Below are 27,509 nucleotides of genomic sequence, written 5' to 3'. Positions count from 1 at the left end.
AAATATACCGTATTTCCACACTTTGTTAAAATATACATAAAAAACAAGAAGACATCTACATAATTGTGCAGCATTTCCAATATCTAGCCAGATAACACATTTGAGACATGGCATATTATGATAATGCAAACATACATTTGTGTAGAAAACCAATTTATTTAAAACCAACAAAGAATGTACATGTACAGTATACAATAAAACCGCATTGCTACAGGTTTCAAATGTAGAATAAAATATTGATAGACTATGTCAGAGGCAGCATGAAGCAAGAGATTCACCGTTTTGAGCATTACCCAATGCACCCAACCCACTAAATCCCACCCCAAAAAGCGATTGTCCAACGCCAATCCAAATAGTTTAGCAACAGTTGCTATACAGGTCAAGCTTTCCTCGCTGCTAACGTGCCTATTGGACAAGAATGGGTTGGGGAGGGACTTATAGTGAAGGGCTAATTGCATAGTCAGTCAGTCGGTAACTAAACGATAACTAAGTTTCAGTTAGTTATCGTTTTTGTCTTTTTATTATAGTTTTAACTTTCAGTTTTTGTTATTTCGTTAGTTTTAGCCAACTATTGTAGTGAACCTGGCTTTGGGTGACGTGATCATTCACGGCTGGACAGAATTAGTTTGAGGAAGGAGAAACTATAAAACTGCTTGCTCAGTTACAGTACGACTATTAAGAGTGTCTGGAGAGCGGAGCTCAGTCCATGTTACTGTTTAGATGAATTAGTAGTAAGTACATTTTATTTATAAAGCACCTTTCGAAACAATGTTATAAAAGTGCTGTACAATGGACACAATACAAGTAAGACGCGTAAACGCAGGAAGCGAACGAAGCTGGTGTGGCAGTCTGACACACACACACACACACACACACACACACACACACACACACACACACACACACACACACACACACACACACACACACACACACACACACACACGCCTGTATCATTCCAATTTCAGTTGCCCTCTGGTGGCGGGTGGGTGGTGTTACAGCGTGACACACAGACAGACAGACACACACACAGTTTTTGCCAGCTTCTATAGTTAGTGCTCACTTCGTTCGCAATAAACAATCGAGTTAAAACAAGACATAGTGTAATAATGCAAAAGATACAGTACGACAAATACATAAAAAAGCATTATATTAATGTTCTGCTCCCATTATTAATGTTTACAGCATAAATATTCTTAGAGCGGGCTCTTTACAATTCTCATACCTGAGACAAGGTTTATTACTCTATAATAACCTTAAGGCCTGTAGAATGGTTGAAGAAGTATAGTCGATTGTCAGGGCTTCCCTTTTCATTGAGCACCTTCAACTGCAGGAGCTACTGTAGTTTTGTAGTTTGGAAACATCGACTTTGTGTCTGGCGGCAGTGCAGGTAGACAGAGAGGGGATGAATGAACGTGAGCAGGCTGAGCAGGGTGAGTGCTGCGTTCACCTGTATATACGGGTAGACAGAGAGCCAATGAGTTAATGCCAGCAGCCTGAGCAGGCCTCAAGAGCCCCAAAACGTTTTCCGCACACATTGCAACTATAGGGCCTCATTCACACCTAAGAAATACGCAAGACACACTTGTGTCCTTTGTCTTCTGTGTGTTGCGTGGGGGGGGGGGGGGGGGGGGGGTGTCTTAGTGAGGCTTAAGGCCCCGGAGCAAAAAAATCCTGAGTCCTTAATTGCTCTGCCTATAGCAAGGAGGATGTGATGAAGGAAGTGTAGTGAATCTGAAAACGAATTGACTGAAGAATGTGTGTGCATGTGGCCGTACTCTGCACCGTCCTGTAAGGGCCTTTCTCGGCCCCACCTCTCTCCCTGAGGTGAGCGGGCGGGGTAGACATAATGCCCTTAGTGGGCTGCATTCAAGACACTTGCCTTGTGTCTGTCACCTGACTTGTGTCTGAACACAGCTTGGATGGATGTGTTCTGCCCCCCTCCCCCCATCAAACAAAATGTTTGGTCAAACCATATGGGGTTCCATTGGAAATGCATTGGAGTGGCCATTAAACACAGACACAAGACAAACGCAAAAAGACAGGTGTCTTGGATTTGACGCAGCCCAGTAAGGCCACCCCCTCCTGGTGCTGCGGGATCCTAAAACACAGGGAGAGAGGTGGGGCCGAGAAAGGCCCTTCATTAATTTACCCGTTAACCGCCAGCATTTTTCAGTGAAACCCTTATTTTGAAGGATCCACCGGGACCCAAAAATCGGAACCGGATGTTACTTATACGACATGTGTTGTGACGGACCAGAGGGTTTACTTTCGCTTTCAGAAGACATAGTGTTACCGCGATCGTCACTACTTTGGCTAATATGGGTCAAATAAAGCTTGTTTTGACCCGGGGCAATTTGAGAAACGATCCCGAGATTAAGGCATTTGAAAAGACTCCTCAAGGAAGCATGAGGTCAGGGGGGGGCAGCGGCAGAGGAAGTGGCTGAGGAAGTGTAGCGCCCATAGGATTACATTAGATAATTGACACTGGGTGGTGGAAACAAATGGGTTGCAAAATTGTGGGATAAAAATTATTTAAAAAAAAAAGAATACAAAGACAGCATACAAAAACATAGTACATTTCAAACAGTGGCATGCACAGACATTTAGAGGGGCAGGTGCTCAAGTGAAAAAAGGGCACCTTGTGCAGCGCGTGGAACAGTGGCGTATCCAGGAATTAAGTTTTGGGCAGACAAGATGTGTTAATAATTGTCGTCTTCCCGCGCACAATCGTAGCACTAAAGGTTTTCAAAGAGATATACCTGCCAGACGAGTAGGATACAAAGGCTGAAAGGCATGCATTTACATTCCAGTGGGTGATTGAGGGTTGCGCTCTACCGCAACGGCCAATCAGCTGTCCATTAACACTTTGATTGCTACAGGATCTCGGCAGGCCTATTTTGATGTTGCTACCGTTTAACATTGCACAAAGGCCTTGTTCGGGGGCCCACAGCAAAATGTTCTCTTATAGCGAGAATCACACGCATACATCAAAAGAAAGCTGAACTTGTCCACTTCAATTTAAAAAATACATTTTGATTTTACCATGTTCCATTCTGGAGATATTGACCTTTTTGCAACACCTGCATTTGCCTGGAAGTGGTTATCTTGAACAGCGAGCAGAGTTATGGATGGTTTAAAGTCAGAGACATTGACAGGCAGATATAAAATTGAACCCAATAAATATCCTATACATCCTATACACCAAATGAAAGCCCTGAATGTGTACTTTTACGAGGAAAACAGTATACATTGATCCCATCTACAGTTAGACAGTAATTGGTTATTGAATGCAGCTTGTGCCCACCAGATAACTTGACATGGACAGTTGCACCGCTCACTTCACAGGGGTGTGATTTTTATTATTACAGTAGAAGTTTACAGACCAAACTGTAAATAAAAGGTTTACATGACTTTCTGTCTCAGTCCGTATATAGCGAGCTGTAGTGAATAAGTACAGAACAGTTGCAACGCTCACTTCACAGGGGTGTGATTTTTATTATTACAGTAGAAGTTTACAGACCAAACTGTAAATAAAAGGTTTACATGACTTTCTGCCTCAGTCCGTATATAGCGAGCTGTATTGAATAAGCAGAGAACAGAATATGGGACAGAGTTGCACCACTCACTTCACATGGGTGTGATTTTTATTATTACTACAGTAGAAGTTTTTGAGTGGTGTAAACCACTCCTACAACTGGCTTTTGTGTGCAGAAAAAAATGAGCATGGTTGCTATGTTCAAAATAATTTCTGACGTAATTAAATCACACCCGGGTGAACTGGATGACCGTAGCAACCATGGTCATTTTCTCTGCACAGAAAAAGCCAGTTGTGAAATCACATCCGGGTGTGATTTCATTACGTCAGATCAGAGCTGATCAGGCTACATAATACCTTACCTTATTTCATTACGTCAGACATTACGTCAGACCACAGCTGATCATGCTATATAAAACCTTACACCACTCAGTTCACACGGGTGTGATTTTTTTCTTATGAAAGCAGAGAGTCTTCTGTTTCATACGGTATATAGTATTTATATGTCGCTATAGGCCTTATTTTGTGAATATTGAGTTCGGGTCCATGTCTTCTCTGCAGTTATATCTGGTGGGCGCAATGTGCATCCACCCAGTAACCAATTTATGACAAACTGTACATGGGATCAATGTTTACTCTTTTCCTCGTAAAAGTACACATTCAGGGCTTTCATTCGGTGTATAGGATGTATAGCATATTTATTGTGTTTATTGTTATATCTGCCTGTCAATGTCTGACTATAAACCTTCATAACTCTGCTTTCTTTAGATGATGATGATGATGATTCACTGCTTTCATTGTTTTGATCGCAGTAACATTGGGGGGGGGGGGGGGGGGGGATCATGGGCACATTGGGCAGCAAAAGTCTTGATCCGTACGGCTATAAAAAGTCCCATTCCACCGTTCGGTTCAGAACTATAGTATAACGGTGAGACGCGTTGTCATCATCAGCTGATTTTGTTTTTCAAGCTAGTATAGGGGAACATGCCTGGGCATGCACGGTTTAGGACGCGGAAAAGTTCGTTATACATTACACCCGGGTCGATTACGTCCCCGACGCGTTCATTGCGGTCTTATCACTACAATTATAATGAATAAAAAAGCGTTACAATCACACGTCCGAGCGATCTCCGATTATGACGGCTCTGCATGGCGATACGTGATCCCCCAACGGTAGACTGTCTGTTGTCATGGCGGCCCCTCTCGATACTGTAGTTCGTTTGTTAGTTCGTAGTATTGTAGGCTCGGGGATCGTTTGGTCGCTACAGTATGAAGAAGTAAACATGCATCTGTCCATGTGTGTTGCAGACGTTGTGCAATGCCGATCTGGTGCAGATCATGTGTTAGGCAGCGTAACAGCGTTCCGTTCATCATGTTTTTTTCCGAGACAGAGCCCCCATCTCGCAAGGCCCTCCTCCTGCAGGAGAAACAGGAGGGGAGGGGGGAATCGAGTATTATAGTGTTGGGTGAAAGCCAATAGGTGGAGGAAAGCCTGGTGAGGTGAGGTTAGGTGAAATTTTATTCTTTTCACACACCGACTAGATCATTCCATGGGCGCGTCCATTTTACACTGGCTTCTACACGTAAAGCGGCCCGCCCTCCTGTTTTCAGGAGGGGAGGGTTTTTTTATTATTACTACAGTAGAAGTTTTTGAGTGGTGTAAACCACTCCTACAACTGGCTTTTGTGTGCAGAAAAAAATGAGCATGGTTGCTATGTTCAAAATAATTTCTGACGTAATTAAATCACACCCGGGTGAACTGGATGACCGTAGCAACCATGGTCATTTTCTCTGCACAGAAAAAGCCAGTTGTGAAATCACATCCGGGTGTGATTTCATTACGTCAGATCAGAGCTGATCAGGCTACATAATACCTTACCTTATTTCATTACGTCAGACATTACGTCAGACCACAGCTGATCATGCTATATAAAACCTTACACCACTCAGTTCACACGGGTGTGATTTTTTTCTTATGAAAGCAGAGAGTCTTCTGTTTCATATGGTATATAGTATTTATATGTCGCTATAGGCCTTATTTTGTGAATATTGAGTTCGGGTCCATGTCTTCTCTGCAGTTATATCTGGTGGGCGCAATGTGCATCCACCCAGTAACCAATTTATGACAAACTGTACATGGGATCAATGTTTACTCTTTTCCTCGTAAAAGTACACATTCAGGGCTTTCATTCGGTGTATAGGATGTATAGCATATTTATTGTGTTTATTGTTATATCTGCCTGTCAATGTCTGACTATAAACCTTCATAACTCTGCTTTCTTTAGATGATGATGATGATGATTCACTGCTTTCATTGTTTTGATCGCAGTAACATTGGGGGGGGGGGGGGGGGGGGGGGGGGGGGATCATGGGCACATTGGGCAGCAAAAGTCTTGATCCGTACGGCTATAAAAAGTCCCATTCCACCGTTCGGTTCAGAACTATAGTATAACGGTGAGACGCGTTGTCATCATCAGCTGATTTTGTTTTTCAAGCTAGTATAGGGGAACATGCCTGGGCATGCACGGTTTAGGACGCGGAAAAGTTCGTTATACATTACACCCGGGTCGATTACGTCCCCGACGCGTTCATTGCGGTCTTATCACTACAATTATAATGAATAAAAAAGCGTTACAATCACACGTCCGAGCGATCTCCGATTATGACGGCTCTGCATGGCGATACGTGATCCCCCAACGGTAGACTGTCTGTTGTCATGGCGGCCCCTCTCGATACTGTAGTTCGTTTGTTAGTTCGTAGTATTGTAGGCTCGGGGATCGTTTGGTCGCTACAGTATGAAGAAGTAAACATGCATCTGTCCATGTGTGTTGCAGACGTTGTGCAATGCCGATCTGGTGCAGATCATGTGTTAGGCAGCGTAACAGCGTTCCGTTCATCATGTTTTTTTCCGAGACAGAGCCCCCATCTCGCAAGGCCCTCCTCCTGCAGGAGAAACAGGAGGGGAGGGGGGAATCGAGTATTATAGTGTTGGGTGAAAGCCAATAGGTGGAGGAAAGCCTGGTGAGGTGAGGTTAGGTGAAATTTTATTCTTTTCACACACCGACTAGATCATTCCATGGGCGCGTCCATTTTACACTGGCTTCTACACGTAAAGCGGCCCGCCCTCCTGTTTTCAGGAGGGGAGGGTTTTTTTTTTTTTTTTTTTTTTTTCTGATCACGTGAGCGGGACTAAGCAGCAATGACAGGGGGATGGTTCTTCATTGTCCGGGTGGGTAAAAAGACGAATGAAAGTATGCTTTAAAAAAGTGATTAAAACGTATTGATTAATTGATAACGTATTGATACGCGATTAGCGTTCGCTGTGTTAATAGTTCTCAGGTCTTGTTTTTGTCCTCTTTTTTTCTCATTGTATGGATTTTGGCCAGACAGAAATTGTAGATACGCATCTGGCGTGGAACCGTCCGGTTGCCTTAATAGAGATGTATAGATTTTGGGGCATAATATATTAGAAGCTTTTTATCAAGAATTGATCAATGTCACCATGATCCACATACTGTAGAATGGGCACATTGCTGTCCAGAGGGCAAGGGCAGGTGGTGCTCTAGCACCCCCTAGTGTCTATCTGTGCACGCCACTGATTTCAAACACAGTAGGCCTACTTACGTAGAGCGGGTCACCTCCCAAGGCTCTGTTAACCAGAAGGACACAGGGCCACTGCAGCAGACCGAACACAGCAGCCAGAGACATGAACAGGCCGAACAGCTTCCCAAAGTGACATTGCGGGAAACTAAACACACACACACAGTCACACACACACACACAGTCACACACACACAGTTATGTGGGTTCCAGTGGAAACGTTGCTGCAGGAACGAGCCAATTGACGATATGCAGACCGTGGCCATCTTGCCAGCAAGGTGCTAACTAGGTGCAACTTCCCATAGACAGCCCATTCATCCAAATAGAACAGTCCTATCTGATTGTAGTTTTTTTTTTGTTTGTTGTTGTTTTTTGTGAGGACGCGGGGAGAACATGCAAACTCCACACAGAAAGGCCCTTTCGCCAACCCCGCCTCGGGTATGGGCACTGATGACACGAGGAGGAAGCACGCCGCCAGCACCCACAGCGTCCCCAGCGGGAATCGAACCCAGGACCTTCTAGCTGTGAGGCGACAGCACTACCAACTGTGCCACCGTGCCCCCTGAAGTGTTGGCTTCATACAAATCCACTGTAGACTTGTTATGAGCTAAATGCCTTGCAGGTGATATTGTTTCTAAGTGTTGGAGTTTGGAAGCACTCGTTTTCAGTAAAGCAACCTCCTGCTGCCTCCTGCATTATGTGCAAATTCATAACGGGTGGTACACAGGGCTGTTGAGTGATATCCAACGAGCACTCCCAAACTGGGACACTTGGGCAAAAATAACCTGCACAGAATTTCTTGACAGAAAGTAGCTCATAAAATGTCTTTTATGAAACAAAACCTTTACAGATTGAAAGAGGATAATTCAAGCTGCAAGTGCAAGTTGCACCTAGTTAGCACTTTGCTGGCAAGATGGCCGTGGTCTGAATATCGTTGAGTACCACAGACGAATAACAGTCTAAGTCCACACTATTGATCCATAATATATAAATGATAGATAAGGGTTCAGGACAACAAGGCCTTTTCGTGGAGGGGTCAGTCTGAAATTTGGACTGTTTTTCGTCTGTGGTACTCAATTGGCGAGTTCCATAAGCAGCGCAGAAGTGCCATTAATGACGGTAAAGTACGACCCCTGAGTTTAATGCGATTATACAACAGTTACCCTAAAAATAAAAATAAAAACATGTCAACTCAATTTCATTTAAGTTATTTGCTAAAAAAAAAAGCATATTCTTTTAATGATAGATGTAGCCACTACGACCAACAATGTTCAGAGAAAAGAAACCCAGTCGGCTCCGGTCTGGGAGAGCAGCACAGCTGATTTATATAATGTTTTGATTTGGTGTTCCATCATACTCGTTTAGCTAGATGGCTACTTCAACCAATCAGATTGCTTTCTCGAAAACGACCTGTTGTATAATATATGTTTTTGTTTTGTAATAACAATCAAAATCTACAAGTTACTCTTATCCAAAGCTTTCCAATTATTGGAGTAAATGGTGTGTGTGTGTGTGTGTGTGTGTGTGTGTGTGTGTGTGTGTGTGTGTGTGTGTGTGTGTGTGTGTGTGTGTGTGTGTGTGTGTGTGTGTGTGTGTGTGTGTGTGTGTGTGTGTGTGTGTGTGCGTGCGTGCGTGTGTGCGTGTTTGTGTGTCCGAGACACATGTTTAGAGTGTGTGGGACAGTCACATCAGAAGCAACTGAATTATAAATGTGGGCTCAAATAAAGAAATTGAAATGTGTGCGTGCGTGCTTGCGTGCGTGCATGCGTGCGTGTGTGCGTGCGCGAGACTCACGCTATGCTGATGAAGGCTGCGTTGCCGCCGTACAGGAAGGATCGATTGAGCACCTGCAGGACGAAGGTGAGGTACTGGAGGGGCAGGATGGGTATGGTGGCACAGAGAGAGAACAGCACACACTGCAGCGCCGTCAGGGACAGAGAGAGGACCGACGCCCTGAGGTCTGCCTCACACTCACTCTCCCCTGCACGCACGCACACACACACACACACACACACACATGCGCACGCACGCGCACACACACACACACACACACACACACACACACACACACACACACACACACACACACACACACACACACACACACACGCACAAGAAACAACACAGCAAGGATTTTTTCTGCATCCTTTTGGACTAAGTCTTTGACTGTGCTCTGTACCGTTTACATTTTTGCCAATCAATCAATGAAACAATCAATCAAAAAATCACTCAATCAATCAAACAAACACACAGATCTGCAAGCTCACATGTCACATTCACCATTTCTAAAATAGCGCTTCAGTGAATAATACATTATATATTTTGTAGGTTTGGGTCAGACACTGAATTTCTTTTGGGTTTCAAGAGAAAATAATGTGGGAACCCCAGCTGGCCTAGCTGTCCCGCCTTCCCCAAGTCCAAGAGACTTATATCCTTACACTTAACTTTTCATGTATATGTTCTGGCTTCACCTAGTTGTTCGCTGCCTAGAGGTGTACCTGCGGCCTTGGGCTTGCCCTTGAGTCTGTCAATGATCAGTCCGTTCCAGGGAGCACACAGCAGACCAAACAGCTGCGTGAAACCAAACGCATCAAGGTACTGGCTCACTGCAAGGACACATAACCATGGAATAGTCTGTTAGACAAAATAGAGTGCAGACTTGCAGAGTCACTAATACAACAAGTAAGACACGCAAACGCGGGAAGCGAACGCAGCTCGTAAATTGCAATAACAACAATTAGAATAAATTACGAACTTTTTTTTTTTCAAGTTCTCTTTTTTTTTATTATAATTTTTAAGTGTTTTTTTAACATTTTGTTAAGTTATTTTTTAGTGTGTGTGTGTATGTGTGCGTGCGTGTGTGTGTTATTTTTTGTTTTTGTTTAAGTTAAGTTTTGTGTGTGTGTGTGTGTGTGTGTTTTGTGTGTGATACAGCTGCGCCCTCTGGTGGCGGGCCGGTGGTGTTACAGCGTGACACACAGACAGACAGACAGACAGACTTCAGTCTATATTAGTAGCTTAACAATGGTGCTTGTAAGGTATGTCGAGCCCGACCTTTTTTCTTTCCATGCTGGTGTTGGCTCACTGTGTTGTCGCCAGGAACGAGCTCAATGTTTACAGAAACAGACCACCGTCACTCTATTCTGAGTCATGTGGGCTAGAGTTTAAATCCCACAAAAATGGCGTCGCTAGCTTTTCTGACACCGCCCCCCATCTTGGTGACGTACACGTTTTTACACTCTATACCAACAGTCCTGTCATGAGTCCAAATCACTGTGGCTTCCGTGTGTGGTATAGGTCGATCTCATGACTGTAGGACTGTTGGTATGTCTAACAAAACACATGCACCCCTGTTTGTGTGTATGTTTTTACTAGGGATGGCCCGATACACTTTTTTCGTTCCCGATCCGAGGGCCCTCGCTTTTTACCCAGCGAGGGCTCTCCCATGGTCAGTCTCTGCAGCATGGGGTTGAGGGTGCGTGCGTATGTTTTTACCCAGCGAGGGCTCTCCCATGGTCAGTCTCTGCAGCATGGGGTTGAGGGTGCGTGTGTATGTTTTTACCCAGCGAGGGCTCTCCCATGGTCAGTCTCTGCAGCATGGGGTTGAGGGTGCGTGTGTATGTTTTTACCCAGCGAGGGCTCTCCCATGGTCAGTCTCTGCAGCATGGGGTTGAGGGTGCGTGTGTATGTTTTTACCCAGCGAGGGCTCTCCCATGGTCAGTCTCTGCAGCATGGGGTTGAGGGTGCGTGTGTATGTTTTTACCCAGCGAGGGCTCTCCCATGGTCAGTCTCTGCAGCATGGGGTTGAGGGTGCGTGTGTATGTTTTTACCCAGCGAGGGCTCTCCCATGGTCAGTCTCTGCAGCATGGGGTTGAGGGTGTGTGTGTATGTTTTTACCCAGCGAGGGCTCTCCCATGGTCAGTCTCTGCAGCATGGGGTTGAGGGTGCCGATGAACAGGTAGTGTCTGAGCTGCATGACCGACAGCCACAGCAGGTGCCACAGGAAAAACCTGGATAGTACGCACTCTCTGAAACTCCTCTCTGGCGCCGGAGAGACTTCAATCATCCAGGAAAAGAAGGAAAAGCAAGACATTGAAAGAGAACAGAGGACATTTTGAGAAGTCAGTCTGCTATAGTCAACGGTATACCAGTGTCAGTGAATTCCCAAACTGTGGGTTGTGACTCATTTATATGGATCACGACAATCCAAGACATAACAAACTATAAAAACAAGGAGATAGTGAAAATAGCCAATTGACAATTTTCAAATTGCATCACTGGTTGTGAACACTTGGGGACCAGTAAGGGTCCATTTGGAATTAATTCAATGAACACTGAGGAATGTACCGTGTCGATTGGAGTCTCAGAGATTTAGCCTACACGTTGTGGCGAATTGGGCTCTGTGGCCTAATTAGAGTAACCAGATCCAAACTGTTGACTTGAGGGACAGGGGGTACCCACACTTTTTTGACTTGTTACTTTCAAAATGACCAGCTCAACAAGATCTACCCACCAAACAACAGTATTATCCCATTGTTTTAAAAATGTACCTAGTGGCGCACTAGGTATAACTTTCTAATGCTACTGCCGTCTGAGTATTCTTGAAAACAAAGTATTGCGTTGTGGGTTTGAACTGACAGGCCCTTTTTGAATGCAATTCAAGTGGCAGATGCCATTTAATTAAATTCAATATATTTTTAGGGTCATGTCATGTGGTCTACCTGCACAGCCTTTGTGATCTACTGGTAGATCACAATCTACCTTTTGGGCACCCCTGCATAGGGGTTCTCAATGTTTTTGGTTGGGGACCCCCGGAAATGCTTTGGCCATGTCCTTGAAATTAGACACCACTTGTGCATACACTACACACCTTTCTTTGGAGGGCTCTCCTGGTAAACTGGTGTAGCCGCTGTAGCGTCGTCACCCTGTAGGTCTATCTGACCTCTCGCTGCCTCCAGCTCTGCACTGATGGTTTTTCCACAGGTCACCCTGGCAGATCAAAGATCACACACACCATACAATCCTTTATTTAAAGCTGAAATCTGTAACTTGTATACGTCCTGCCCTGCATGAGAGAGAGACTAAACTTAAGGAGTGTCTAAATTTGTATTAACAAACCATTTAAAGATGAATTAATTCCGCAGTCAAAATGTGTCAATTTTTGACTCTTTGTAGTTAAATGGACACTATGGATGTTACTGCACAGACTAAAGAACCTTGTTTTTTAATGTCTTACCGATATGTATAGCTGTCAGGTAAGAGGTAGGGAATCTTACCCATATGTATAGCTGTCAGGTAAGAGGTATAGGAATCTTACCCATATGTATAGCTGTCAGGTAAGAGGTAGGGAATCTTACCCATATGTATAGCTGGCAGGTAAGAGCTATAGGTAGGGAATCTTACCCATATGTATAGCTGTCAGGTAAGAGGTATAGGAATCTTACCCATATGTATAGCTGCCAGGTAAGAGACAGGGAATCATACCCATATGTATAGCTGGCAGGTAAGAGGTAGGGAATCATACCCATATGTATAGCTGTCAGGTAAGAGGTAGGGAATCATACCCATATGTATAGCTGGCAGGTAAGAGGTAGGGAATCATACCCATATGTATAGCTGTCAGGTAAGAGGTAGGGAATCTTACCCATATGTATAGCTGGCAGGTAAGAGCTATAGGTAGGGAATCTTACCCATATGTATAGCTGTCAGGTAAGAGGTAGGGAATCTTACCCATATGTATAGCTGGCAGGTAAGGGGTAGGGAATCTTACCCATATGTATAGCTGTCAGGTAAGAGGTAGGGAATCTTACCCATATGTATAGCTGGCAGGTAAGAGGTAGGGAATCTTACCCATATGTATAGCTGTCAGGTAAGAGACAGGGAATCATACCCATATGTATAGCTGTCAGGTAAGAGGTAGGGAATCATACCCATATGTATAGCTGCCAGGTAAGAGACAGGGAATCATACCCATATGTATAGCTGTCAGGTAAGAGGTAGGGAATCATACCCATATGTATAGCTGTCAGGTAAGATACAGGGAATCATACCCATATGTATAGCTGTCAGGTAAGAGGTAGGGAATCATACCCATATGTATAGCTGTCAGGTAAGAGGTAGGGAATCATACCCATATGTATAGCTGGCAGGTAAGGGGTAGGGAATCATACCCATATGTATAGCTGGCAGGTAAGAGGTAGGGAATCATACCCATATGTATAGCTGTCAGGTAAGAGGTAGGGAATCATACCCATATGTATATAGCTGTCAGGTAAGAGGTAGGGAATCATACCCATATGTATAGCTGTCAGGTAAGAGGTAGGGAATCATACCCATATGTATAGCTGTCAGGTAAGAGGTAGGGAATCATACCCATATGTATAGCTGTCAGGTAAGAGACAGGGAATCTTACCCATATGTATAGCTGGCAGGTAAGAGACAGGGAATCTTACCCATATGTATAGCTGTCAGGTAAGAGGTAGGGAATCATACCCATATGTATAGCTGTCAGGTAAGAGGTAGGGAATCATACCCATATGTATAGCTGTCAGGTAAGGGGTAGGGAATCATACCCATATGTATAGCTGTCAGGTAAGAGGTAGGGAATCATACCCATATGTATAGCTGTCAGGTAAGAGGTAGGGAATCATACCCATATGTATAGCTGTCAGGTAAGAGGTAGGGAATCATACCCATATGTATAGCTGTCAGGTAAGATACAGGGAATCATACCCATATGTATAGCTGCCAGGTAAGAGACAGGGAATCATACCCATATGTATAGCTGTCAGGTAAGGGGTAGGGAATCATACCCATATGTATAGCTGGCAGGTAAGAGGTAGGGAATCATACCCATATGTATATAGCTGTCAGGTAAGAGGTAGGGAATCATACCCATATGTATAGCTGTCAGGTAAGAGGTAGGGAATCATACCCATATGTATAGCTGTCAGGTAAGAGGTAGGGAATCATACCCATATGTATAGCTGTCAGGTAAGAGGTAGGGAATCATACCCATATGTATAGCTGTCAGGTAAGAGGTAGGTAGGGAATCATACCCATATGTATAGCTGTCAGGTAAGAGGTAGGTAGGGAATCAATTTACAATTTACAATTTAGGCATTTAGCAGACGCTCTTAATCCAGAGCGACTTACAATAGGCAAGAACAAAAAGCATGGGAATACATCACATATGTAACAAAATGCATTTATCGCGAAACATGCGTAAGCTAAGACCGTGACTAGAACATATCTATATAATGACACTATACATATAAACTATAACTAGAACATATCTATATAATGACACTATACATATAAACTACACATATGTGCTATACTATGCTGTACATATATACTATGAAGTGCTATGACTACATACAATGCACTTATTGTGCTGTCTACATGACATGCTATAAGTCTGTTTCAAATGCTATATAAGTCTAAGAAGTGCTGTCTAAGGGGGTAGGGTAAGTGCTATGGGCCATGATGGAGTCTGAAAAGGTGGGTTTTCAGACTACGGCGGAAGATCGGGAGTGATGCTGCAGTTCTGATTGCAACGGGAAGTGCATTCCACAGTTTTGGGGCCAGAAGGGAGAAGAGTTTGGGACGTGTGGAGCGTTGTCCCGGCGTTTTTAGTGAGGGTACTTCCAGCTTCCCTGCGTTGGCTGATCTGAGTGCGCGGGAGGGTTTGTAGGGTTCAATCATGCTGGCAAGATATGGGTCATACCCATATGTATAGCTGTCAGGTAAGAGGTAGGTAGGGAATCTTACCCATATGTATAGTTGTCAGGTAAGAGGTAGGGAATCATACCCATATGGCAGGTAAGAGGTAGGGAATCATACCCATATGTATATAGCTGGCAGGTACGGTAAGAGGTAGGGAATCATACCCATATGTATAGCTGTCAGGTAAGAGGTAGGTAGGGAATCTTACCCATATGTATAGCTGTCAGGTAAGAGGTAGGGAATCATACCCATATGTATAGTTGGCAGGTAAGAGGTATAGGTAGGGAATCTTACCCATATGTATAGCTGTCAGGTAAGAGGTAGGTAGGGAATCTTACCCATATGTATAGCTGTCAGGTAAGGGGTAGGGAATCTTACCCATATGTATAGTTGTCAGGTAAAGGGATAGGGAATCTTACCCATATGTATAGCTGGCAGGTAAGGGGTAGGGAATGCTGGATGTGGGCATCAGTAGGAAGGTCCTGGCTGTGTGAATGACACCACAGGCAGACACGAAGAGGAGGCAGTCACGCAGAGAAACACCCGACTCAACCAGCAGCTAAAGAGGAAGAACAGGAGGGATGATGTCTGTCATTTAATAACATAATTTCCCTCCTCCTTCGGCACCTTCTTAGAAGATACTATACCCTCACGTATTCATTTGTGACATGGAGGTGTGTGTGTGTGTGTATTTTACCTTGATAACGAGGAAGACTGCTGAGGAAGAGTCAAAAGCTCCAGTATATAGTGTGATGATGGTGGAGCGACGGGAGCCAAATAGGTTTCCGACCTGCAGTAGATAAAGAGATGCAAATATAAAGTGTAGGCTATATATGTTTAATTTTATACACTCGCACGCACGCACGCACGCACGCACGCACGCACGCACGCACGCACGCACGCACGCACGCACGCACGCACACACACACACACACACACACACACACACACACACACAGTACCATACCTGAATGTTGGTCGTCAGGAGCGAAGTGCCTCCCAGAGTGATGAAGGTGAGAGCGGGGAAGAGAATGTTGGAAAGGGCTGAGGGAGAGCAGGTAATGTGATCCACAACTGTAACTCATTTTCAATGCAGTAGTTTAGTGTAGTTCAATGTGAGCAGCAAGATGGAGTGAGGACTAACCTGAACTTGATAATGCCAAAAACAAGGTACCCAGGGTGTAGAGTAATCTGGTGGGAGAGAGGATTAACAATAACACATAAAATAAAGATTAAAGTGATGTAACTTTTTATGCTAATTCAAATGGTTTGATTCTGTTGCCATCCGAGATCAATTTGCTGAAGGACAACATTTTTTACAGTTTAAATATTTCGAGTCTATTTACATTTGGACATTCAGCCATTATTCAGTGTATCTCTGAATCCATCCAGCCATTATTCAGTGTATCTCTGAATCCAGTGCCGTCTCCAGGCACAAATCAGCAGGGGGGCATACTTTTTTCCAAAGGGGGCACCTAATTTTTCAAACCCCCAATATGTATAACAAATAGTCACCTATCAACAAAGTGATGCTTGAAAAAGGCTAGTAGGCTACAATTATGCAGCAGCACCAACAACAAACAAAGAAATACAAATATGTTTATAACATACATTATAATGTCTTCTGCATGCATATATTACCTTGTATTTCTATTAACTATTCAATTAATTTGAACATGTATATATTTACAATAATCATGGAGAACTTATAGATTTAACATTTGTAAAACATTAAAATATTGGTAGGGTAAGCTACTACTGGCCGATCTGGACTGGAGGGGCACACAATCCAATCTGGGGGGGGGCTATGCCCCCCAATGCCCCCCTGTAGAGACCTTCATGCCCTGGCACTTGGCCTTGTGCCCTCAAAAAGTTGACCACACTAAAGGCCAAGTGGCCTTGCCCCTAAAAGGATGAAATTCCAGGCTTGCTCTGAATCCATCCAGCCATTATTCAGTGTATCTCTGAATCCATCCAGCCAAACAATCAAAACGACTCACATTCCAGTCAGTCGAGCCACTGCAGTGCCGTAACGGTCAAACAGGAAGCCAACAGGCAGTGTCAGGGCATTGTCCACAAAGACAGCGGTGGTGAAGACCAATGAGAACTGGTCATCCTGTCCGCTGCAGTCTGTGTGTGTGTGAGAGAGAGAGAGAGAGAGAGAGAAGAGAAAGGATAAAACAGCTGGGATCTGGGTAATCAATGAAAGTGTGTGTTCATCGAGGTGATAATGGAACAGAAACAATTAAAACAATCTCCTTTATCTGACTCTCTGAGGTTGGCAGGTATGGATCATGCTGTAGGAAAGAAACACCATGGCACCTTCTACATTTGTAGGCCCTAGTGAATGAAAAACAAAAAACCCCGGTCTGTTGTTGTTTGTTTGTTCGTTTCTTTTTTATCGTTATATCTTTGTGAATTAATAGAATATTATAATATGTGAGTATTAAAATATGTGATATTTGAGGAGAGGATTTCTGATGTCTGTCTGGATGTACTTTTTGTTCTGTAAGGATAAAAACACCAGCTCAGTGGACTTAGAGTGGTTAGAGTTAGAGTGTCCGCCCTGAGACTGGGAGGTCGGGGTTCGATCCCCGGCCGGGTCATACCAAAGACTCTAAAAATGGGACCCAGTACCTCCCTGCTTGACACTCAGCATCAAGGGTTGGTTTGGGGGTAAGTCCCTGCGACATACTAGCGTCATGTCCAGGGGGTGTACATCAAGCTGCCTCACGCTACAGACACAGGAGATAGGCTCCTGCCCTATGGGCCTCATGGCTCGGAGAGGCTACTTAAGGATAAAAACACATGCACATGAGCTGCTGCTGCTGCAGAGACTGACATAAATGCAGTCTCTGGTGAGATCCGTATACTACAGTGTCACAGTATCACACCATTATTATGATTACAGTTGTTTGTGAGAAAATCCTAATTAACTAAGTTTCAGAATCATTGTGAAACATAAAATCATGATTTTCAATTACTTGCAGTTAATTGTGCAGACCTAATCCAAAGCTATTAGTAAAAGACTTTAGAGAACACCATTATTGACTTACATCTTGCCTGCAAAAGGATACAGTTTCAGATGAAGGACATTCAAGTGGAAATCCGACGTCAAAAGGATACGCAAGAAGACCAGAGTGAGCAGAACTTACCCATTGTTTGTGTTCCGTTGACATGTGTTGTGTTGACACACAGCGAACTGAAGTAGCCCTCTGTCTTGAGGACAAAAACAAGGGAAGCCCATCCGAACACAACCCCAGTGAAACACAGGCACTCCACCAGACCCGTAGCCAGTGTGAACCAGCGACGCACCCTTGAGGTGCCAGCACAAGTCAGCAGCATCGTCCCTCCTCACAAAGGAACACACAGTGGCGTCCTTGGTGAGCTTTCCTGACTTTACCTGAGAGAAATGGAGAGGGAACAAATTACTACTAACACTCAAAATATATTGTCACATAGCAGGTGGAAAATTAGCCCCTTTCGGGACCTTTTCTGAAGTTTGTGACGTCGCTTTACGTAGGGTCCCTGTGCATTTATTCCACACTCTATGCAGATGTACATACGCTAGGTTCAGGCCGTGCTGCTCTCCGCTTAAGTAGTCGTGAGATGTTTCAAAGATGCATAACGCTGCTATAGGAGACCGTTTGACCGTTTTGGCTGCTCTGAAATTCTCTCTTCCTCACTTCCTTGACTTCCTTATTGACTTCCCATTGTAAATGGTAAATGGTAAATGGTGCATTTATATAGCGCTTTTATCCAAGGCGCTTTACATAGATTGTGCATTACATTCACCCATTCACACACACATTCATACACCGATTGCAGCGGAAGCCATGCAAGGTACCAACCAGCACATCGGGAGCAATTTGGGGTTCAGTGTCTTGCCCAAGGACACTTCGACATGTAGACAGGAGGAGCCGGGATTCGAACCACCGACCCATGGATCATTGGACGACCTGCTCTACCTCCTGAGCCACAGCCTCAGCCACAGCCTCAGCCACAGCCACAGCCTCCCTCACCGAGAGTGGCTAGTTGCGCGTCCCTACGTTCCTGCCTCTGATCTGCTCTGTCTCAGCTATTCAAACATTGTCTGAAGTCATTATTCAGATGATAGTCCATTACAATGATGACTTCAGTGAAATAGACAAATTACCCATGGAGCTGTGCCCTGCAGGCCAGGACAATACTGAGGTGCTCTTAATGGTACACTTCAGCTATGGCTGTGCATGCCCAGGGTACCACTCCGTGTGGATTAGTCTATAGCACATACAATGCAGACAACAAGCATTAGTTTTGCACAAAACAACACTCCTTGGGCTAAGAACGGCCATAGCCACTTGCCCAAATGTGCCCAAAATGTGCTCTATATCCCACGGTTAACCTTCTCATAACGTCAACTGATATACTGATTGTATCTTACGTATGAGCGAGCAGACACATGTCATTACATTGGCACATTTCCTAATGATGATGACTCAACCAGGAACACCTTCTCTTCTTGACATTCTAACTCCCTTTTCCTGTGGAAAGTTTCCCAGTAACTGACAACACTGACATGAATGATGTACATCAGCGGTTCCAACAGCTTATTGCAACACAACCTCTGATAGTTCAGACACATAGCTTGCATCAAACTATTGTGACACTGCATTCAATTTAAGTCCTGTCATGCCTTCATTAATCACTCCTCATCAGCAACCACTTAGGCCTCATTCACACGTACCAAACACCAATCAAGCAAATGTTTGGTAGTTTTTTTGTTTTTTTGGGCCACCACAATGCTTTTCCAATGGGAGTCACATGATTTGATCAAACATTTGTGTTTGATTGCTGATTGCTGGTGGTGTTCTGCCCCTCCCCCCTCATCAAACAAAATGTTTGGTCAAACCATGTGACTCCCATTGGTGTTTGATACGTGTGAATGAGGCCTCAGTGGCCGGTTAGCGATGGAAGCACTGTCTCTACTGATGAGCCTCAATTACCGACACCCCAAAAAGCTGATGTACAAGCTCACAACATGTGATGTCTTGTGAGCTTGTAGAACACATCTCTAATCATGTTAATAATGATCACTAATAAACACAAATAATCTACATTGTTGTTTATTGTGGATCTGTGGCTCAGACATGCACAAATACTGTTGTTTTTAAAAGTGTGACACAGTGGAATAGACACTATATGGACCATTTGGATTCATTAGTCTATATTTAGGCCTGTGTGTTTATGGTAATATTATTGACAAACACATTAATAACCATATAATTAACCATATACTGTATATGCTGGACAGTGTAAATGAACAAGGACCAATTTGGTACGGGTTCAGAATGAACTAGAAAAAGTGCCCTTCTGGGCACAGGTCTCCACCAGGAGGATAGGACTGTGTGAGATGTTTGGCAAAATGTTTAGGAGTAGTTTGCCTTTGATGGCAATTGGATGACTTGAGGCATTTTGTTCCAAAAATGTGTTTTGCAAAAATCAACCTGTTGGTGGCGCTATAACAGGCGAATGTGAAAAGGGTGGGATATATTCCTCAGCCTAGTAATAAAATGTGTGAAAGATTTCACGTAAATTGCATGCTGCGTTCATGATTTGAGGCTTTTGTTCAAAATGGGGCAATCTTGCAAACTGTGAAAGCCAATTATAGCCAATTAGGATGGAATATGAAATATCGGACAGATCCGACTTGAGCACATGACCATAGAGATACTGTGTAACGATTTGTGAGATTTTTGGACAGAATCTGGAGGAGTAATATAAAAAAATGTGTTTTACAAAAGTCGGCCTCCTGGTGGCGCTATAACAGGCCGTTCTGGAAGATGCGGGGCAGAGGTTCATCGTTGGCATCCAGGGAGTGTGTGTGCAAAGTTTGGCATCGACCAGGTTAACGGTGCCGGAGATTAGCTGGTAACAGACGGACGGAAGGACGGACGGACGGACGGACACACACACGGACGGACACACACACGGACGGAGTGCAAAACATACTCTCTCCCCATGCCTTCGGCCTGGTGGAGACAACCATGTAACAAAAGTATCAGGTTTGTAGAAAAATATATTCAAGTTATAATACAGAAGGGAAGAGGGGTTACTATAGCTGGGATACTCATGATGCTAAGTGGGACTGAGCCCAATTAAGGGCGAATAGGATGATGGCTTCAGGGCTTACTGGGTCCTCTGAACTAAACACAGCAAATAATCAAATCAAAACAATACAAATATGCAAAACCAAAAGCAAATAAAGTAATCACAGCAAACTAAATTTGAGTCATTACCCCAGGTGAAGGAGTTTAAGTATCTCGGGTCTTGTTCACGAGTGAGGGGAGGACGGAGAAGGAGATCAGCCGGAGAATCGGAGCAGCAGGGGCGGTATTGCAGTCGCTGTACCGCTGTACTGACAAAAAGAGAGTTGAGCAGGAAAAGCTCTTTGTCTACCGAGCAATCTTCGTTCCTACTCTCACCTACAGTATGGTCATGGAGTGTGGGTCATGATTGATTGATTGATTGATTGAAATGTTTAATTGAATAAAGCAATTTAAAAAAACAATATAAACAGAAACGTCAGAATAACAAGCAGTACAAAATAATTTAAAAAAAGCAAATTCAAAATGAGTGATAACTTAAGAAGCATATAGCTTATTGCTCCCACCCCCTTTTAGTCCATGAGCCGGACAAGTTTTCATTACGAAATGAGTGGGCAAAACCATACCTATATTAAATTGTTTAGAAGGTCAATATAAGTAAATTAATATATGATAACACTTCCACAGGAGCAGCTTTTTCATATTTATCACACATTTTGTTATTTTCACCTATATACATGATGGGTGAATAGGATGAAAAAAATTAAGAACTAGTGATCACCATGAAACTTCCCTAGTTGATTAATTACATGCAAACAATGATTTATTGTATTACAAGTTTTCTGAAATTGTATATTTAAATATGCAAATTAGGTATTATATAGGAAAATATGCCTGATTTTGCCTAACTTTCCCGAATCAATATTCAATCCAAATATTGGATTGAATATTGTATTGACAGAGTCAACATTCTTATTTCATTTTGTTAACATGTCAAAGTCAAAGGTTTTAAACGAGGGAATATTCAATGTCCATATACCGGTAGTAGCCAATGTATCATCTAACTATAAATGTAAATATAAAAGTCTCTGTGTCTGTACAGCTGTACGTCTGTAATCCATGTAACACGAGAACCGTTCGCCCCACCTACTTAAAATTCGACACACGCGTTCCACACCCCCACAGGGAGTGCAGTGCCCGGTGTCGGACCCATGGTTGTCCAGAACCGCCACAAAAGGCCTCTGCCCGGGCCACAGCTGACATCACAAGGCCTCTGCCTCTGCAACTCTATATTTGGGCATGCCTAAATACGGGTTCGTCCCACCGACTTCTGACATCTGCATAGACCCCATATTTGGGCATGCCTGACAAAGATGGGCATAAAAGGTGATACCGCTGACATCACCATGACTTGACCAGCTCAACAGAATGATACATTGGCTAATAGATGGCAGTTACAGATCACCTTTTTTACATGCCAATAATTATGCCGAAAGGTACCCGAGCCTACCGCAACTGGATGCGTGACACACAACAACGTGCACAGAGAGCTGAGTCAGACAAAGCACGAGATGCACGCCTAAAGCTGCAAGATCTGTGATTGGTGTCAAACTGTCAATGCGGGATGCACACTCAGTCCACGCATCACCCTGTGTCCAACCGACATCTATCCATGCACTCTGCCCCGCCAACAGTTTCCAGTGAGACCCTGCTTCGGCATGACTCAATAAGTCTCAGGGCCAGACACTACACCGTGTTGGGGTCTTCTGCATGAGGGACTTCTTCAGCCATGGCCAGTTCTATGTGGCGTAGGGTTTAATGCCGGGATCCCGGGATTTCGGGTCTCCCGGGCATAGGGCACGCAATTTCCCGCCCGGAAATTTCTTCGGGACCCGTCGTCCCGGAGTTTTTTTTTTCTTGTAGGGAAATTACACTAAAGGGGTTTTCACACAGTGCGCGTTCTTTCCCCTTATCTATGAGTGATCAAATGTCCAATCTGAACCCTCCCATCATTTTCAAACATGTTTGATGATATTTATATGGAATTATGGATTACACTCGAGGGCTGCAATGGGAACTGGAGCCAGCGGGACCCAACGTAAATGTTGGCGGCGCGGGCGGTATTTAAATAGCCTACCTGCGGACGGGCAGGCACGGCCGGTCAAGATGAAATCAGTGGGACCCCGCAAATCCTGCATCCTCCCGCAATTAATCAGATAGGGCCTACAGAGTTTATATACACTTTAGCAAAATATGAATGTCTGACAGTCAGACATATCTTCAGGCACGCTCCCAAAGCTGCTGCACCTGTCAATCATTAGCCTAATCAGTCACTCTGTGAGAATTGTGTGTTTTACGGACGGAGCGAGGAGTTTCCTTTCTCTGTGATGGACATTGTCACTTTTTGCTTTTGCCTGCATGTGTGCAGCAATAACGTGAAACGGAACACAAACAAAGATGAGTAGGCTACACTTTGTTTTATAATAACCACCAGCACGCAGCGTCTCTCTCTCTCTCTCTCTCTCTCTCTCTCTCCCTCTCCCTCTCCCTCTCTCTCTCTCTCTCCCTCTCTCGCTAGTCGCTCTCTCTCTCTAATAATCAGTGTGCTGTGCACTGGACGTGCTGGCTAATTTAACACCCAATCGGACTTTTCATAAAGTACAAAGCGGGATGATCACATTCTCTGCAGCGGAGAAGGGGACCCACTGCATGCTCAAAGGGTGAAAGACCATAGCTAAGGTATCTATGTGAAAGACGTGAGGTCGTTTATTTTTTCCCCCGTGCTTAGTCACATTAGTGCAAACTCCTGTGTCCCTTTTTCTGAATAGCGTAGTAGGCCTAATACATTATTAATATTTTAATGTAATACTTTTATTGTAGGATATGCTCATATTTCGTTCAAATAAAACGTTTTAAAACAAAAAATATCACTATTCTATTGAACATATGAAGTATCTATACATATAAATGCATTTTGGTGGGCACTTTTTTTCTTTTTTTCCTGACGGGAATTCCCGCGGGAGCCCGGGAAAAGGTCCGCAAATTCCCGGGAATTAAAATGAGCCAAATCCGGGAAAATATTAAACCCTAATGTGGCGGCCAGTAGGGTTAGCAAATCAAGCAGGCATTCTTGCTCGAGATGAAGAGACAAACAAGAAGTGCCAGTTCATCAGCAATGTTGTTTTTAAAGAGGTCCTTACAATATAAGTGCAGTGCCCGGTGTCGAGTCGGTCAGACCCACGGTTGTCCAGAACCGCCACAAAAGTCCTCTGCCCAGGCTCTGGGCAGGGCCCCTGCCCAGGCTCCCACGGGCACTGGCCCATGGGCACTGGCCCACTGGCCCATGGCCATGACCTTTACTTGCCCACGGGCAAGTAAAGGTCATGGCCACTTGCCCCCCAAAATATATTCGTAGGCCTACATTTTGCATTACTGTTTATTTTAACGTATTTTTGAGTGGTGTAAACCACTCCTACAACTGGCTTTGTTATCGAGTGGTGTAAACCACTCCTACAACTGGCTTTGTTAGTTTGTCTGTCTGTCTGTTCGTACCAAAAAATGAGCATGGTTGCTATGGTCACCCAGTTCACACGGGTGTGATTTCATTACGTCAGACATTACGTCAGACCACAGCTGATCAGTCTATATAAGACCTTACACCACTCAGTTCACACGGGTGTGATTTTTTACTTTCTACTTGCATGCTTGCAACGTTTCCTTTCCCAGTTGAAAACTTTGAAAATTATGTTTTTTTTAAGTCACAGTCACAATAGGCTACAGTGAACAATCAAGTTATGTAAATACTATATTTTATTTTAACAATATGAGGTTTATTTTAACATTAGAGGTAGCTATCTTCATAGTTGTTCTTCCATTGGGAGGACACCTCATTACTGGAGGTTCCACTTTCACACATCCATTAGCATACTATCAGTATCAGCATGAGATGAGTATTGAATGACTGGCAACCATTAAACAACGACGTTCTGAAAACACAATAAACCAACCAGTGATGGTATTGTTGACAATTTGCAGGCAATGTATATTGATGTGTGCACTGTGCACGTTCTGCGAGATTTACTTTGTGGTACAACGGTGGTGTGTGCGTGAAAACAGCTGATCCACACACAAGCTCACGGCGCATCGCATCCCAAGCGTTGTGAAGCATGCATGCAACACTCGAGGCGCGACACCGCCGTACGACGGAGCATCGCCGCATAGTGTTGCTCGGGCAGAGCTTTATTGGCGACTCGCGAAGCGGGTTGTGGCGTCGTCATGATGCCATGTTTAGATTGTTTACCGACTGAACATACCGGTCAGAAAGCCTGTGGGGGAGTCACGGCAAAACTTTGCAGAGAAGGACGGTGCTGTAGTAGCAGCCATGGAAACGCGACAGTCCACTCCTCGAGAAACTTTCGCTGACGTCGTTCTGACCCATTTACTTTTTCTGTCATCACTTTTTCCTCTCTGTGACTGTGTCCGTAGTATTTTTTACCTTTTCCCCAGGCTGCTGGCCTGTTTTGGGGGGCTCAAGATTTTGCTGGAGCAGGGACCTCTCTCATAGCTTCACGCGTGCTAGTAGAGCTACAGTGTGTGTGGTGGTGGTGGTGGTGGTGGCGGCGGTAGGAGGTTGCTTGGGAGAGAGATAGAAAGCAGGGGAAGATGCAGAGGCGGCGCGCAATGACCACGTTCAATATCTCATGTTGTGTAAATGTTTATATAGCCAACTAAACTAAGACGTTCACTCAAAATGCACACTTGCCCGATCGGGCAAGCCGGTAGCAACCTTCACCTGCCCGACCATTTATTTTACTTGCCCCGGGCAAGCGGGCAAGCATTAGTGTCAACCTCATCCATTCGACATTTCTGGCCCAGCCATGCTGAACTAGGCTTGGGACTTGCAGGTGTTGTTGAAGACTCCCTCTCCAAATGCCAGCCTGGTAGTTGTCACAAAAATCACAAAACGGGTGTGTTTTTTTGACTTGTTGTGCATCTCTACTTCACAGTTTGGCATGATAACCATTGAAGACACATAGCTTAGTGGTCGTTATCATGCATTGAATATGTGGACACCTATATTACCACACACATTCTTACAAAAATATATGATCAACGTTTGAGCCATTATTGTGTAGAGACCTATAATCACACCTTTCTGCATAATTCAAGTGGGTAATTGATTGGAATAGTCATTTTACTTATTCAATACTTTCATATATGCTTAAATGGCTTTTTAATGCAAGATTCTGCACACAAATGGAATAATTTGAAAATAAGTCTTTCCCAATTTGAAAGTATATGCTGAATGAGAAGGAGCATGTTCAGTATCTCCCTGAGGGTAAAACACACATACTGTATAAATAGTTACTGTAGATTCAAGTCAATATTTGACCAATATTTCACATGTCCTGTGACTATAGTGACTACAGTAGCCTGGGGAACTAAGCGCTCAGTCCCAAGCCATGATGAGGCAACACGCGTGAACATGTGTGCTGTACATTGAAATGTAACTCATGTTTGCTTCCCACAGACCCTAATAACCGTAACAACACCTATGCTTTCTATTCTTTTGTAAGAATGTGTGTGGTAATATAGGTGTCCACATATTCAATGCATGATAACGACCACTAAGCTATGTGTCTTCAATGGTTATCATGCCAAACTGTGAAGTAGAGATGCACAACAAGTCAAAAAAATCACACCAGTTTTGCCCACCCATTTGATTCTATAGCTATGGCCCTGGCTTGTGTTATCACACTATAATAGTGTTTCTGATTATATCTCTAGAGTTACAAAACGTATAAACACATGTTACCACTCAAATTAAAGCTTAGAATGGTGAGCAGTTTTCTATAGCCATTAGGAACATGTTGGTTCTTAGCACACACTTCCAAAATGTGGATATTTGCAAGCCTTATTTTAAATTTCTTAGATGTGTGTGCAAAATACTGCATTAAAAGCCCATTTAAGCATATATGGAAGTTTTGTGGAAGTAAAATAACCATTCCAATCAATTCCCCATATTTGAATTATGGTTTCATTGGTCTCTGCACAAAGTAAGGTTCAAAAGTTGATCATATATTTGTTGTCACAATTTGCATGTGGCAATATAGGGGTGCATGTATTCAATGCATGATAACTACCACTAAGCTGCTAGTCTGCGATTGTTATCATACAAAAATGTGAAGTAGAGATGTACAGCTAGTCAAAAATTCAAACAAGAATTTGCCCACCCATTTCGTAATTAACGCGCAAATTAGGGGGGTCTGGCTCATGGACTATTTCCATCAATACTAAATATCATTCAATAATCTTTTCAATACTTGTATAACTATATCTGTGATATCTATGCATACAAATTAATATTACATACACACACAAACACCCCCCCCCCCCTCCCCCACACACACACCTAGTGAGATCCCGCACCTAAATTTTCATGTTTGCACATCTTTTTAACACCGTAAAACCATTCCATAACCTCACCCCAGAATTGGAAATGCAAAAATGTTTTCTCGTTGTACGCCTAAATTTAACTTTAAAGTTGCAATTTGATT

General features: G+C 43.8%; 1 protein-coding gene across 1 annotated transcript in view; it reads right to left on the bottom strand.

The window, feature by feature from the left end:
- Positions 1-1,336: 1,336 nt before the first annotated feature.
- Positions 1,337-27,509, bottom strand: part of LOC306929842 (equilibrative nucleobase transporter 1-like) — a gene marked incomplete at both ends in the record, with an annotated part of 36,916 nt that continues 10,743 nt past the window's right edge. The window contains 10 exons of the mRNA XM_079510578.1: positions 1,337-1,450; positions 7,163-7,286; positions 8,933-9,119; positions 9,637-9,744; positions 11,036-11,194; positions 12,009-12,127; positions 15,286-15,425; positions 15,564-15,656; positions 15,834-15,910; positions 18,022-18,216. Of these exons, the coding sequence (XP_079366704.1) occupies positions 1,337-1,450; positions 7,163-7,286; positions 8,933-9,119; positions 9,637-9,744; positions 11,036-11,194; positions 12,009-12,127; positions 15,286-15,425; positions 15,564-15,656; positions 15,834-15,910; positions 18,022-18,216 (1,316 nt within the window). The remainder of the gene's footprint in view (positions 1,451-7,162; positions 7,287-8,932; positions 9,120-9,636; positions 9,745-11,035; positions 11,195-12,008; positions 12,128-15,285; positions 15,426-15,563; positions 15,657-15,833; positions 15,911-18,021; positions 18,217-27,509) is intronic.

Source organism: Electrona antarctica (assembly GCF_951216825.1).
Source record: "Electrona antarctica genome assembly, chromosome: 9".
Classification (NCBI taxonomy): domain Eukaryota; kingdom Metazoa; phylum Chordata; class Actinopteri; order Myctophiformes; family Myctophidae; genus Electrona; species Electrona antarctica.
This window is presented reverse-complemented; position numbering and strand designations above follow the sequence as displayed.